Genomic DNA, 13,673 nt, shown 5'->3' on the forward strand with positions numbered 1-13,673 from the left:
AATACAATTTGAAGTTGTATTTGAAATTTGAAAAACACTCAAAACTTTATTTTCACTTTCAATACATTCAAACAACCAAACATTCTTTGCAAAAGCCATAACCAAACACAACTCCAATTTCAAAATTTCAAATAAAGTGAAAAATATTTGGTTTTCATGGCCAAACGCCTACTAAGTTTAAGATTGAAGTCCGACTTGGCCAAATTCAAAGAAATGAATTTGCGGGCCTTACAAAAATATGTCTAAATTATGTTTGCATTTGTCACAGGTTAATAACGAGTGCAATAACACTATCTTAAGATTTTAGATCAGTTCCTATACTTAGTGTAAGTTGGATATGGACTGACAACGACAAACAATATGGAGAATTACATTTATAACAACAGAGCGAAACATTGTACACTAACAATATACACATTTTTTGTATAATTAAGTAAAATTGACATAAAACAATAGATAAATCTTTATATCAAGCTTTCATCATCAGTCTTAGGTACTACTTACTAATTAATTTTTCGGCAATCCTATCGATACATATAACTCATCGGTATACTAGACGTGTAGTTGATTATAACTAGAAGTTGAGATCAAAATGGCCTTCACTGGTCCTTGAAGAAGATGGCAACGGATTGGGCATTTGGTACGGCACTCTAGCCGGGTCCCTAGATCAAAGACACCATAAAAGAGAAAAAATGTGAGACCAGTCAGTACTATATATAAAAAAAGAATATGAACATATACTAGTGTTGCAGAAATATAATTTCTTACTTATCTTTTCTCTTCTCAAGGAACCTATAAAGTGAAGATCTTCTTGCAATAGGTAAATCTGAAGAGCACAAGCAAGAAAGAGGCAGACTTATTATTTAAACATAGTGAGTGCATATATACATATTATGAAAATTTATTACACTCCTCGCTTATCTCCTCGATTCGTCTTTGCGACCGTGCAATATTTGAATAGTTGTATTTGATTTCTATGGTCCACTTAAAATGTCGTTTAAGGTTTTATCATATCTTTTAAGAAATTAGTATATTAATCATATAAGGGTTGTTTGAGTAAACTACCATTTGTATCTCCTCAAAAAGAGAAATTAATAACCCTTAGACGTTTTAAGATAATATATTCCACCTGTGTGAGCTTGTTCACATTGTTGGTCTTGAATCTGGATAAAGGATGAGAATTGTGGTATGTTGACAATCAGTGTAAAACTTATTAATTCATGAGAAATCCTCAAATATAAGATCAATGATGATTCATATAGTCGATCTCAACTTGTTTGAGACTGAGGCATAACTAATATTATTGTAGACTTTTGGAAAATCATACTTATAGATCATTTATGGTAGCAAGGGTAGGTTTGGAAATGTCTTTTTTGTTCCTATAACAATACTTGTTTTGGTTAAATTTGTTTAGCTAAAACAACATTTTAAAATGGACGGGAGGGAGTACTGACTCCTAATTAATGTTTTCTTAAGGGGCGTATAAAAGAAAAATACGACAAATAATTTGAGACTGGGGGAGTAAAATACTTACCAAAGCTGTTAGCTCCATAAGTCTCTGCTTGCTGTTTTAAATCAGAGCCCAACTTAAGTGGACCAGTTTTGTCGATGGTGCTGGTCTGAAAAATGGCACAAGAGTTGTGAGGGATTCCTTTGCTAGCTAATAAAATGATTGCTCTGACTTTGTCTGCTGGGAAATCATCAAAAACCATCACTTTACCCCCATAGAATATAGACAGTTGGGCTGGCTTTTCCTCATCCTTATTTGGTAGTATCTCCTTGCTGCAAAAGTCAAAGAAACAGCAGTACTGTCTCACATTAATATTCAGATCATAATGAAAATGGAGGAAAATGATGCTCCCTTTGCCTCGGTTTATGTAACACTATTTTCTGTTGGTTAAAATACAAATTCAATTGAAAAATGTAATAAAGAAGAAAAATTCTTCAGCGCGGATATCACGTTTTCTTTAAGTATATTCAAGCTCATTGTAATACTCCAGACTTTCTTTAAGTATATGAAGCTCACTGTAATACTCTGACTTATCCCCTCTAGAATACAATAAGCTGACAATGTCGTGTTATTCGAACAAACTTTGGACTAGCTATTGATGAATCCAAAATCCACACACAAAGGACACTCTCCCTCAACAAAATAATACTCTCTTTTATAGTGAATAATAGTTAAAGACCGATTAGACTCTATTTTTTCCTTTCTCACGACACAATCTCAATTTTACATACACACTAACAATATTTTTCATACACCATACATGCAGGAAACACTCCTAGTTATAAGTATAATTTTTCTTCCGTGGAATAAAATAATAATGGGTAATAAACATGTGTTACTAAGTTGGTGGATAATCTAATAAGTAATTAAGTAGTAGGGTAGATAGTGGATGAGTGGATGAAAGAAATGAAGTTACATTTCAGATTTTGGGAAGAATACGACGTAGTGGTTTGGAAGAAATTATGACCATAATCTTGTTTTGAAGCCATTAACATTAAGCTTGTCAAGTGGGCCGGGCCGGGCCGATATGGACCTTGCTAAGGGGGAAAGGGCTGGGCTATATGGGATTTATTAATTTATGGAGGATAAGTGAATAGCCCCACCACCACCGGTAGCTGTGATAACCAGCGGCACCGGCCTAACCCGGCCCACTTAGAATTAAAAAAAAAAAGAGAAGAGATATTTGCTTGATGCGTCAAATTTAGAAATCATGTACGTAAATGGCACAATTTTTACAGTTCATCAAGAATAGCAAGTTTTATAACATTTTTAACATATTTAAGAAATTACTACATTTATTACTAATAATAAATATTTCAAAAACATTGTATCCCAATAAATTAGGAGTCTCTTTTTACGGAGTACTTTAGTTTTATTTGAAATTGTATCTTAGAGCTACACAATCTTTTTTTTTTCTCAACAAATATACCATTAATATATTTTCAGTATATATTAGATTGTGATAGTTTTATATAAAAGTAAATATTTCATTAGCATGTCATATATACAGTGGATACGTAGATTATACCAAATATAATATTCCTTGCGTTTCAATTTACGTGAACCTATTTCCTTATTAGTCCGTGTAAAAAGAATGACCCCTTTCTATATTTGGAAACTATTTACCTTTATGCTAGAAGGTGGAGTTGAGAGTAGAAATGTACACTAGTTGAATAACAAATTTAGATAAAGAGAGAATTGTGTGAAAATGAAGAAGAATGGAGGGGTATTTATAGTTTGGAAATATGGTCAAAGTGTAGTTTATTCATATTAGGGGTTCAAGTAAAATTGGCAATAATTAGTTTTTAAAATTTACAACGGCTAGCTTTTTGAATTGGACAACGACTAATTTTTCTTTAGCTTACCAATTTTATCATTAGATGTTAATGTTAATTTTATTATTATTAGTAAATGTAAATGTCTATTTTAATAATATAATATTTTTATCAAAACTAAAACTAGCCTAAGCTGACCCACTAACTAAAACGCGGTGTACTCCTGTCGGGTAGGGCTTTAGTGACACTTTTTGCCTCCCCAAGCCCATCCCCTTAACTATGGCCCGGTCCGGAATGGACCAGGTGTGGCCCATGTTTAAATGGCCCAGCACGGTCTGGCCCGACCCACTTGATAGGCTTAATTAACATAACTCACAATCTAAATATTATTAGTATTTTAATATTTAAATGGCTGAAGTCTCCAACAGATCTAGTTTAATTATTCTATTTAAAAAGAGAATTACACATTTCTATATATGAACTAGATGTCACTGGCCGGTGCTAGCATAGGCCCAACAATCCATTATTTTTTGTTTGTTAATATATTCCTTGTTACACTTTTTCTTTTAATTTATTAATAATATATTTTATTAATCTATTTAAAAAATAATAATATATTTTTATATTTGATAACAATTAAATTTAAACAATTTTGAAAACATACTAAATGCTAAAAGTAAAAAAAAAATAAACTTAAAAGTAATTTAATTATCAAGAAGCAGACATGTTGAACATGATTATTCTATTTATATAAATATTATAGTAGAAATTTATTTGCAAATTGATATTCTTCCCATAATTTATTTGTTTATTTAACGTTAAAGTAATACTATTTCGGGAAAACATAGACTGCTAAGAAATTAAAGTTTGCTACTTTGAAGTCAACTTTGGTGGTATCTCTCCTGATATATTCGCGTTCTTGGGTATCAAATATTTAAGGTATATTTTCGCCAAATAAACCTAGATTTGACATAAAGAGTTCTACTTATTGAAAAATATTTAATATTGTATAGTATATATTTTCTGAAAGAATTTGGGTATAAAAACAAAAACGACATTTCTTCAACTTTCTAATATATTGGAATGAAATTATTACAATGTGAACCTGAACCTTTTTAACATCATTTACTATTAACAGACAACAACAATGAGAAGAAACACATTTTAATGTTTTGTTCTTTGTTACTACTATTAATTAAGCACTTCTAAAAAGTACTTCAAGAACATTTTTATAAATCAAAAGAAGTAGAAGAATTTCATCCTCCATCAAAATTAATTATTTCCCAAACATTTTTATTGCATTAAATTTTGATGTTTTGTTTTGATATGTGTGTATTTATAAGTTAAATTTGTTTCTTGCGTATTAATAAGTTAAATTAGTTCCTTCTTAATTATATAATAAAATTATTTTATGAAAGAGGCACATATGAACGTTTGATTTAGTTCATAAAGACAATGAAATTAATTACTACGGAATAAGCATAGAGCTTCATTTGGATTTTTAAGAAGTTCTGCCCCAATATATTACACCATTTGTCCCAATTTATAAGCGGATATTTGATTAGGCACGGAGTTTAAGAAATAAAGGAAAATTTCTGAAATTTGTAGTCTAAAATTAGAAATTCCTATGATTTTAAATCAGAGTTTTGTTTGAATTTTTTCTCAGTGCCACTTCTCTCTCTCCTCTGCTCTGCTTTCTCTCTCCTCTGCTCCACCAACGGTAAGAGCTGCTCCCTCCCTTCCCCCCCCCCACCCGCCACCACGTCGGCGACCATACGTATTCGGAGTGACGCGCGGCGACCCGTAACGCCGGCCACTTTTCCGGCCAGATTTACTTTCCCTCTCTCTTCCCTTTTCTTCTTCTTCTTCTTCTCTCCTTCTTCTTCTCCTCTTCTTCCTCTTCTCCCCTTTTTCCCTTTTTTTTATCGGCGCGGCGCCGCGGTAACACCGCTGCGCCTGGCGACTTTTTCGGCACCATTTTCCGGCCGACCCTCTCTTCTCTCTCTCCTTTTTTCTTTTTTTCTTTTCTTTTTCTTTCTTCTCCCCCCCCCCCCCCCCCCTTCTATTCTCCCTTTCGTGTCATTGTGAATATTATTCTAAGAGCGGTGAACAGTAACTCGACGGTGAACGATGCTCGGAGGTTGAATAGTGTCTTCGCTGCCACCGAGTTCGGTTCGGCGGAGTTGGTACCATTTCCATATCCATTATTTGTCCATACACTTGTAGTTACATTTCTTTGACTTTAAACCTTTGAATAATTTTTAGTTCATACTCGTTTACGTGGGCTTTGGTTAGTGATGCTAGACTAGGGTCATGTTCGTTCGGGGACGGGGCGAGGTTAGGAGGGTAAGTGGGTTAAAAAAGCGTCTAGGTTAGAGAGTAGGTTCTTGGAACATTGGGACATTAACGGGGAAGTCCATAGAGCTAGTTAAGATTCTTAAGAAAAGGAAGATTAATATAGCTTGTGTCCAAGAGACTAAATGGGTAGGTGCTAAAGCTAAGGAGGTAGACGGGTGTAAGCTGTGGTTCTTTGGTAGGTCGAAGTATAGAAATGGGGTAGGCATTTTAGTAGATAGTGAATTAAAGGACCAGGTGGTAGAGGTTAGGAGAGCCACTGATAGGATGATGTCGATTAAGGTGGTCGTTGAAGGGCTCACTTTGAACATTATTAGTGCATATGCGCTTGCTGTGGCTTAGGCGAGGAGGAGAAGAGGCGCTTTGGGAGGATTTGGACGAGTTAGTGGGAGGCATACGCCGCCGAGAAGCTATTCGTAGGAGGTGATTTCAATAGGCGCATCGGGCCTATTTCGGGAGGTTATGATGATGTGCATGGAGGCTTTGGCTTCGGGGACAGGAATGGAGGAGGAGTCTCACTTTTGGATTTTGCAAGAGTTTTTGGGTTAGTGATAGCCAATTCGAGTTTCCCAAAGAAGGAGGAGCACTTGGTAACCTTCCGTAGTTCGGTGGCTAAGACTCAGATAGACTTTTTACTCCTTAGGAAGGATGATAAAGGTACGTAAAGCCGTAAGGTCATTCGAGTGACTACCTTACAACCCGACATAAGCTGCTTGGTGATGGATTTAGGGATTAAGATGACGAGAAAGAAGAGGGTCGTGGATGACCGATCTAGGATCAAATGGGGGAGTTTGACCACGACTAGTGCCCTGGAGATGGGAGAGAAATTGAAGGACATGGGGGCCTGGGATAGTAGTGGGGATGCGACCAGCGTGTGGGATAGGACGGCTAGTTGCATTAGAGTGGTAGCAAGGGAAGTGTTGGGGTCTCGACAATTGGTAGTCGCGGTCAACATCGAGGGGACTGGTGGTGGAATGGAGAAGTTTAAGGGAAGGTGGAAGCAAAGAAGGTGGCGTATGCGAAGTTGATAGAAAGCAAGGACGAGGTGGAGAAGTGGACGAATAGGGAACTTTATAAGATGGCGAGGAAGGAGGCGAAGTTGGCGGTTTTGACGGCAAAAACGACAGCTTTTGAACGCCTTTATGCTGAACTAGAGGAGAAAGGAGGGGATCAGAAATTGTTCGGGCCAGCGAAGGCGAGGGAGAGAAAGGCACGTGATGTGGATCAAGTGAAGTGTATCAAGGACGAGCATGGCAAAGTATTGGTAGAGGAGACTCTTAGACGGAGATGGCGATCATACTTCTACAAACTCTTGGAATGAAGAAGGGACGTAGAGACATTGTGTTGGGAGATTTAGAGCACGGGGAAGGCGTCATGATTTTGGGTATTGCAGGAGTATTAAGGTTAAGGAGGTTAAGGGTGTTGTTCATAGGATGCGCAAGGGAAGAGTGACCGAACCTGACGAGATTCCTGGGGAATTTTGGAAGACAGCGCGGCCCGGCGAGTTTGGGTGGGCGACTAGGTTGTTTAATGTCATCTTTAAGACGACAATGATGCTCGAAGAATAGAGGTCGAGTGTAATGATCCTCTATACAAGAACAAGGAGATATCCGAGTTGCGTAACAATAGAGGTATCGAAATTGTGCGCCATACTATGAAAGTGTGGGAAAGGGTGGTGGAGATGAGGGTGAGGAGAGACGTGTCTATTTCGAGAACCGGTTCGGATTCATGCGGACGCTCAGACAAAAAGCCATCCATCTTGTGAGGAGAGCTGGGTGGATCGGTATAAGGAGAGGAAGAGGGACTTACACATGGTATTCATCGACCTAGAAAAGGCTTACGACAAAGATCCAGAGAGATCATGGAGATGCTTGGAGACTAAAGGTGTACCTATGTGGCGTACATTAGGGTGATCAAGGACATGTATGAGGGAGCCAAAACGGGATAAGGACGGTAGGAGGAGACTCGCAGCACTTTCCAATTGTGATGGGGTTGCATCGAGGATCGGCTCTTAGTCCGTTTTTATTTGCCTTGGTGATGGATGGATTGACGCGGCAAATTCGGGTGAGGTGCCATGGTGTATGCTTTTCGCGGATGACATAGTCCCGATCGACGAGACTCGTAGCGGAGTTAACGCTAAGCTGGAGGGTTGGAGACATACTCTGGAGTCTAAAGGGTTTAAGCTGAGTAGGATCAAGACAGAGTACTTAGAGTGCAAGTTCAGTGAAGCACCTCAGGAGGATGGCTTGGAAGTAAGGCTTGGTACCTGTGCCATCCAGAAGAAAAGTAGTTTCAAGTATCTTGGGTCTATTATGCAAGGCTGAGGAGATTGACGATGATGTCACACATCATATTGGAGCGAGGTGGATGAAATGGAGGCTTGCTTCGGGAGTGTTATATGACAGAAGGTGCGGTGCCACCGACTTAAGGTCAAGTTCACAAAGTGGTGGTTAGATCGACTATGTTGTATGGGGGCGGAGTGTTGGACGGTTAAGATCTCTCACGTTCAAAAAATGAAAGTTGCTGAGATGAGAATGTTGAGATGGATGTGTGGCCACACCAGGAGTGACAGGATTAGGAATGAGGATATTCGGGACAAGGTGGAAGTGGCCGCGGTGGAAGACAAGATGCGAGAAGCGAGATTGAGATGGTTTGAGCATGTGAAGAGGAGAGACACGGATGCCGCCACAGTGCGGAGTGTGAGAGGTTGGCCATGGATGGTTTCGGACGAGCGGGAAGGGGTAGGCGAAGAAGTATTGGGGAGAGGTAATTAGACACGACATGGCGCAATTACGAACCGAGGGACATGACTAAATAAGAGGGTTTGGAGGACCCAGACATTAGGTAGAAGGCTAGTAGATAGTCTCGTTATCCTTCTTTATTAGTAGTCGCATTGTTATCGCAAAGATAATTTCTTGTGCTCGATTTACGCTATTATCCGTTATTTCCGTGCTTTGATTATCCTATGTTATCCGTGTCGCTTGCGTTATTTCATTTCCATATCGCTTTGAATCTCTTAGCCTTATCCGACCTCTTTTTATGCTTTTTATTGAGCCGAGGTCTTTCGGAACAACCGTCCTACCCTGGTAGGAGTAAGGTCTGCGTACACTCTACCCTCCCTAGACCCCACGTTGTGGGATTTCACTGGGTTGTTGTTGTTGTTGTTTATGATTTTAAATCATTTCATTAAGAGTGAAATGAGAAATTTGAAGTTAAATTGTTACTAAATATAGAAATATGTTATTATTTTTTGAATTGACTAAAAAGAAAAAAATATCACATAAATTGAGACAGAGAGATGATGTAAAACACCCCCATTAAATATAAATAGTGTATATTAATGTCATCAATTATAGAAGTACTAAAGAATATGTAGATGAAATGAAGAAGTGAAATCATGGAGTACCTAAAATGTCACTCATGCATTGAAAATTGCCTACAAATATCACTTTTATTTGTTTTAGGATTAGAATATCATCCAATTATCATTATTTTTCTCAGAATGTACTAAACTCACAAATCCCTCCTTCTCTCCTAATAGACATGGCATGTCACATTAAAATTCTATTTTTAATTACAAATTTATTTGAATAAACAAATCCATTTAACTCAAACCAATCCAAACCCATTTAACCAACCAACTCAAGTCCTATATCCATTTAACCTGGTTAGAAAACATCAAAGAAGCGTAACTTTTATACCCATTTTGGATTTTTTTTTTTTTGCACCCTTAACATATACTCCCTTTTATGATTTGCAACCTATTCCTATTTTATTTTTAACGGTATGCACCCTAAATTCTGTATTTTCTTACAAAATCTCAAAATACTTACAACAATAGATAACCAGTTCAATGTTGCTTACTTCTTTCCCTGGGGGAGGGGTAGTTGCATCGAAAAGAGTTGATGAATTAAACAAGTATGCACCGTGACAGGTGCCGATGATATTCAATGAAGCTAATGATTTTACCATTGAAGTGTAGGGTGCGATGGACAAAATCTTTTATCCTTAATCAAAGATTCCGACGTAATTTTCCACCCTTAATTAAAGATTTCCGTTTTAATTCATTTAATTTGAAAAATTCATACAAGGATTGACACTATTCAATTTTTCGATACCAAACAATTATACAAAAACAATCTAATATTTTGCTCAATGTGATTTTGCTAGTCTGCCAACGGTCGGAGCATCACGACTCTAGTTTACAAACGGACCTTCTCTAGGGGACTTACTCAGATACAGTGTAAAAGAAATAGGGTGCGCATCGTCAACAAAATAAAATAAAATGAATAGAACACAAATCATAAAAAGGAGCATACGTAAGGGTGCAAAATGCAAAAAGTTCAAATCGGTATAAAAGTTACGCTTCATTGATATTTTTTAATCGGGTTAAATGGGTATAAGACATGAGTTGGTTGGTTAAATGGATTCGGGTTGGGTTGAGTTAAATGAATTTGATAAGTTAAATAAAGTTATTATTAAAAAAAAAATAGAATTTTATGTGACATGACATGCCAATTAAGAGAGAAGAATTTTTTTATATATTAAGTATATTCTGAGGAAAATAATAATAATGGGTGATATTCTAGTCCTAAAAAAAAAAAGGCCAAAGTCATGCATGCCCCTAAATTTTTTCACATATTCTCATTTTATTTTAAACTGACTCTTGTTCCAATTGAACACCTAAATCCCTCTGAATTTGTACCATTTAGACACCTTTTTTACAATCAGCAAAAAATATAAAATGTGTGTATTACACTCGAGGTGACGTGACAAAATGACCAATTAAAAATGACATATGGCAGAGGGGTCAAAAAATTATTAAAAAAAAACTTAAGTAAAAAATAAATAAATGTAAACTTAAACATTAGCCAGCCGCCACCACCTCCATCTGACCGCCCACCAACCACCGAAAAAAACACCCATTACTTTCCTCCACCCGTCATTACCCATCCTTTCTCCATCACCAGTCTTCTTCCTCATCTCCATCTTTATCTTCTTCCTCTTTTCACAAAAATAAAATCACCATTTTTTTCGGTGAACAAGATGGTGATGGTGCTTTTCAGAATTAGAAAAGATAAAGAAAATGGTGATCACAAGAAACATCTAATTCACAAATTATTTTTATTTAAAGAATCAAAAGATGTGGGGGGGGGGGGGGGGGGGGGTGGAGGTGACGAAGTGGAGAAGACGAAGAAGTGGGGGGGAGGTAACGAACTGGAGAAAAAAAAATGCAGGGGCCCATTTTTTTTTAAATTTAATTAAAGTCATATTTTTTAAAAGAGGTAAGTTTTTAACAAAAAAAAAAAAAAAGAAAATTAATATTTAAGAGTAGTTAACGCGCCCAAAGGAGAATGTGCTTCACTTTTTTTGCCACATCAACAAAAAGTATTTATGTGATATAAATTCGGAGGAGTTTAGGTATTCAATCAGAACAACAATCAGTTTAAGTAGTCATAAGGAATATGTGAAAAAGTTTAGGCAGCTATCTATTACTTTGGCCTACAAAAAATAGAAGTGACATTTATAGGCAATTTCAATATATGGGTAACCTTCTAGAAAATTTACTCTAAAATCATGTGAGCATAAAGAAAAGGCATGGTGAAAAGTAAAGGCATAAGAAGTCACGCGTGGTTAGAGGATAATTATTAAATTACATTTGAAATGACATCATCTTTTGTAGTGCATACTTAGATGAGCAGGCAAAACAGTGAAGGTAGAAAAGTACGAGATTGAATGGGAAATGGGACCCAAGGAAGATTCAACTCACCACTCTTCTATATAATAGAAAAAAAAAAAAAATTAACTTTATAATTAACTTTACCCTCCTCGTTTTACGCTCGCAGAAAAGCTTATATAGTCACATACATGTTTAGGCCACAAATTTTAAAAATTTCATAGCCACAAAAATATATGACATGATTGAGATCACAAATTTCAAAAAAATTAATTTCCTTCTCATGAAATTCCGTCTCAAATCAAAGAATGTAACATAAACCGAAACTAAAGGTATACCAAATTCGGATAGTATTATTAATTCAAGAATGCAAATTTGAAGAAACGAACAAACCTGCTGCTGGCCTTAGACACATCCATTTCTCTAGAGGACTTTGTTGTGGCACTTTCAGCAACAAGATTTATTAATTTCTGGTATTCTACTTCTGTTATCTTAGTTGATTTTGTTGTGGCACTTTCAGCAACAAGATCTATTAATTTCTGCTTTTGTACTTCTGTTTCTGTTGTCATAGTTGATTTTGTTGTGGCACTTTCAGCAACAAGATCTATTAATTTCTGGTCTTGTACTTCTGTTGTCATAGTTGATTTTGTTGTGGCACTTTTAGAAACAGGATCTATTAATTCCTGGTGTTGTTCTGTTGTCGTAGTTGATGATTCTCCCATGTTGGTCAACAAATCCTTGGTTGCTGTTAGGATAAAAATAATTAGTAATCACGCGAAGCTAATAAATAAATTCTAGAAGATGATAAATAAAATAGTAAAAGAATATCAAATAAGATATAATAATTTAATATGATTTGATCACTTAAGCAATATATGAATAATTTATTGATATAAAAAGAGTATAAAATATTGAGAGAATAACCTCACAAAAACTTACTATTAAAGTTGTTTACGTTCTTCCCTAAACAGGACATAATGTGGATTTTTTTAAGTGGGAATTAAGAATCTCCAAAACCTTTTAACTTATACCACCAAAGGATGTGGTGAAGTGGATGAGGTTGTTGCTTCCTTAATTAGAGATCTCGGGTTCAAGCCCTGTGTATGAAAAAATTCTTGATAGAGGCGCTTCCCCCCGAATGCGACCCTACGCGTCGTGAATCTGGATATAATCGAACTCTAATGCGGGTACCGGGTATCGTGTGGGAAATAAAATAAAATAAAAAAAACTTAAATTTATATCCAATAAAAAAGCCAAAAAAACGTATATATATATATATATATTTTTTTTTTTTTTTGGAAAAACTAAAACCAATTATGATAAATATTGTATATCTCTCAAAATAATTAAAATTCAAATATGATAAGAAAATGACAAACATCTAACTGCTACAGTTATTGTGACTTGAGAGACATCTGTTTTCCTGAAAGAAAATCATAATGAAGTAGAACGAAGAAAGCAAAAGTACAAATATGATAAGAAAAAAAGACAAACAAGATTACATAGGCAAATCTAGAATTTTTATTTATGGATTTTGAATAATACTTCTTTCTATTTATTGGGTTTTGACTCGATTTTTCATATATATGAAATGAATTTTTTAGTACAAACAAAATTTGAACCAAACCTACGAGATTCTACCGAACTCGTAGCTAGCACTATGGCTCCACCGCTAACAGTAGCTGACTTGCAGCTGCTGTGACTTGAGAAACACCAACATTCCTCAAAGAAAAGCATAAATAAAGTAGAAAGAAGAATGCGAAAGAATAAATATGGAAAAATAACAACTAAAAAAGTGAGCTTTCTTCAAAAAAGGTGGAAAAGTGAGATCCACCTGTGGCTTCTCCTTTGCCACTGATTCCAAGTTTCAGATCTTTGAGGCTGGCCTTTCCACTGAGATACTGATTCAACAAGTTACAAGTCTGCATGACATGGGATTCACTATAAGTATTTTTACCATCTGACGATGAAGAAAGTTGCCAATTTGACATGTTTATATACTGTGCTATATATTCTCTTCTTTAGCTTGAAGAAGAATGATAACTATGAGTCCTGATTCTTGATTAGTAGTGGTGGAATAATCAGTAGTTGTTCTTGTGGGGTCTCTTTATTTCTTCATCTATTAAATTTAACACGTTTATTTTGCTTCATCAAACACAACAACTGTACTTATCTAAGTGACCATAAATTGTACTAGGATGATGATGTCCATATGTTTTTGGAGGAAGTATTTAAATTTTCTAGCTGTAATATCAAGTGGATATATGAAAGCTATCTTGTTTTGCTTATATTAAATAAGTGTTGTGTTTCCCGCGAGTTCTATTGCACATTCTATTGGCCACGTTTGTTTGTTTGA

At 36.0% G+C, this 13,673-nt stretch overlaps 1 protein-coding gene across 1 annotated transcript; it reads right to left on the bottom strand.

Moving 5' to 3' along the window:
* Positions 1-455: 455 nt before the first annotated feature.
* On the bottom strand, positions 456-13,384 carry LOC132040953 (protein TIFY 10A-like). Its single transcript, XM_059431651.1, has 5 exons — positions 13,152-13,384; positions 11,711-12,062; positions 1,535-1,782; positions 769-826; positions 456-662 (listed from the first exon to the last, which is right to left on the bottom strand). Exons 1-5 carry the CDS (start codon positions 13,306-13,308, stop codon positions 575-577), a joined length of 903 nt encoding a protein of 300 aa, XP_059287634.1. The 5' UTR covers positions 13,309-13,384; the 3' UTR covers positions 456-574.
* Positions 13,385-13,673: the final 289 nt, after the last annotated feature.

This window comes from Lycium ferocissimum, chromosome 12 (assembly GCF_029784015.1).
Source record: "Lycium ferocissimum isolate CSIRO_LF1 chromosome 12, AGI_CSIRO_Lferr_CH_V1, whole genome shotgun sequence".
Taxonomy (NCBI): domain Eukaryota; kingdom Viridiplantae; phylum Streptophyta; class Magnoliopsida; order Solanales; family Solanaceae; genus Lycium; species Lycium ferocissimum.

Coding starts and splice junctions, on each gene's coding strand:
- LOC132040953 (XM_059431651.1), bottom strand. CDS start 13,308: ATGTCAAATTGGCAACTTTCTTCATCGTCAGATGGTAAAAATACTTAT. Junction 12,063..13,151: donor TGGCAAAGGAGAAGCCACAG/GTGGATCTCACT, acceptor TTATCCTAACAG/CAACCAAGGATTTGTTGACC. Junction 827..1,534: donor TTATGGAGCTAACAGCTTTG/GTAAGTATTTTA, acceptor TGTGCTCTTCAG/ATTTACCTATTGCAAGAAGA.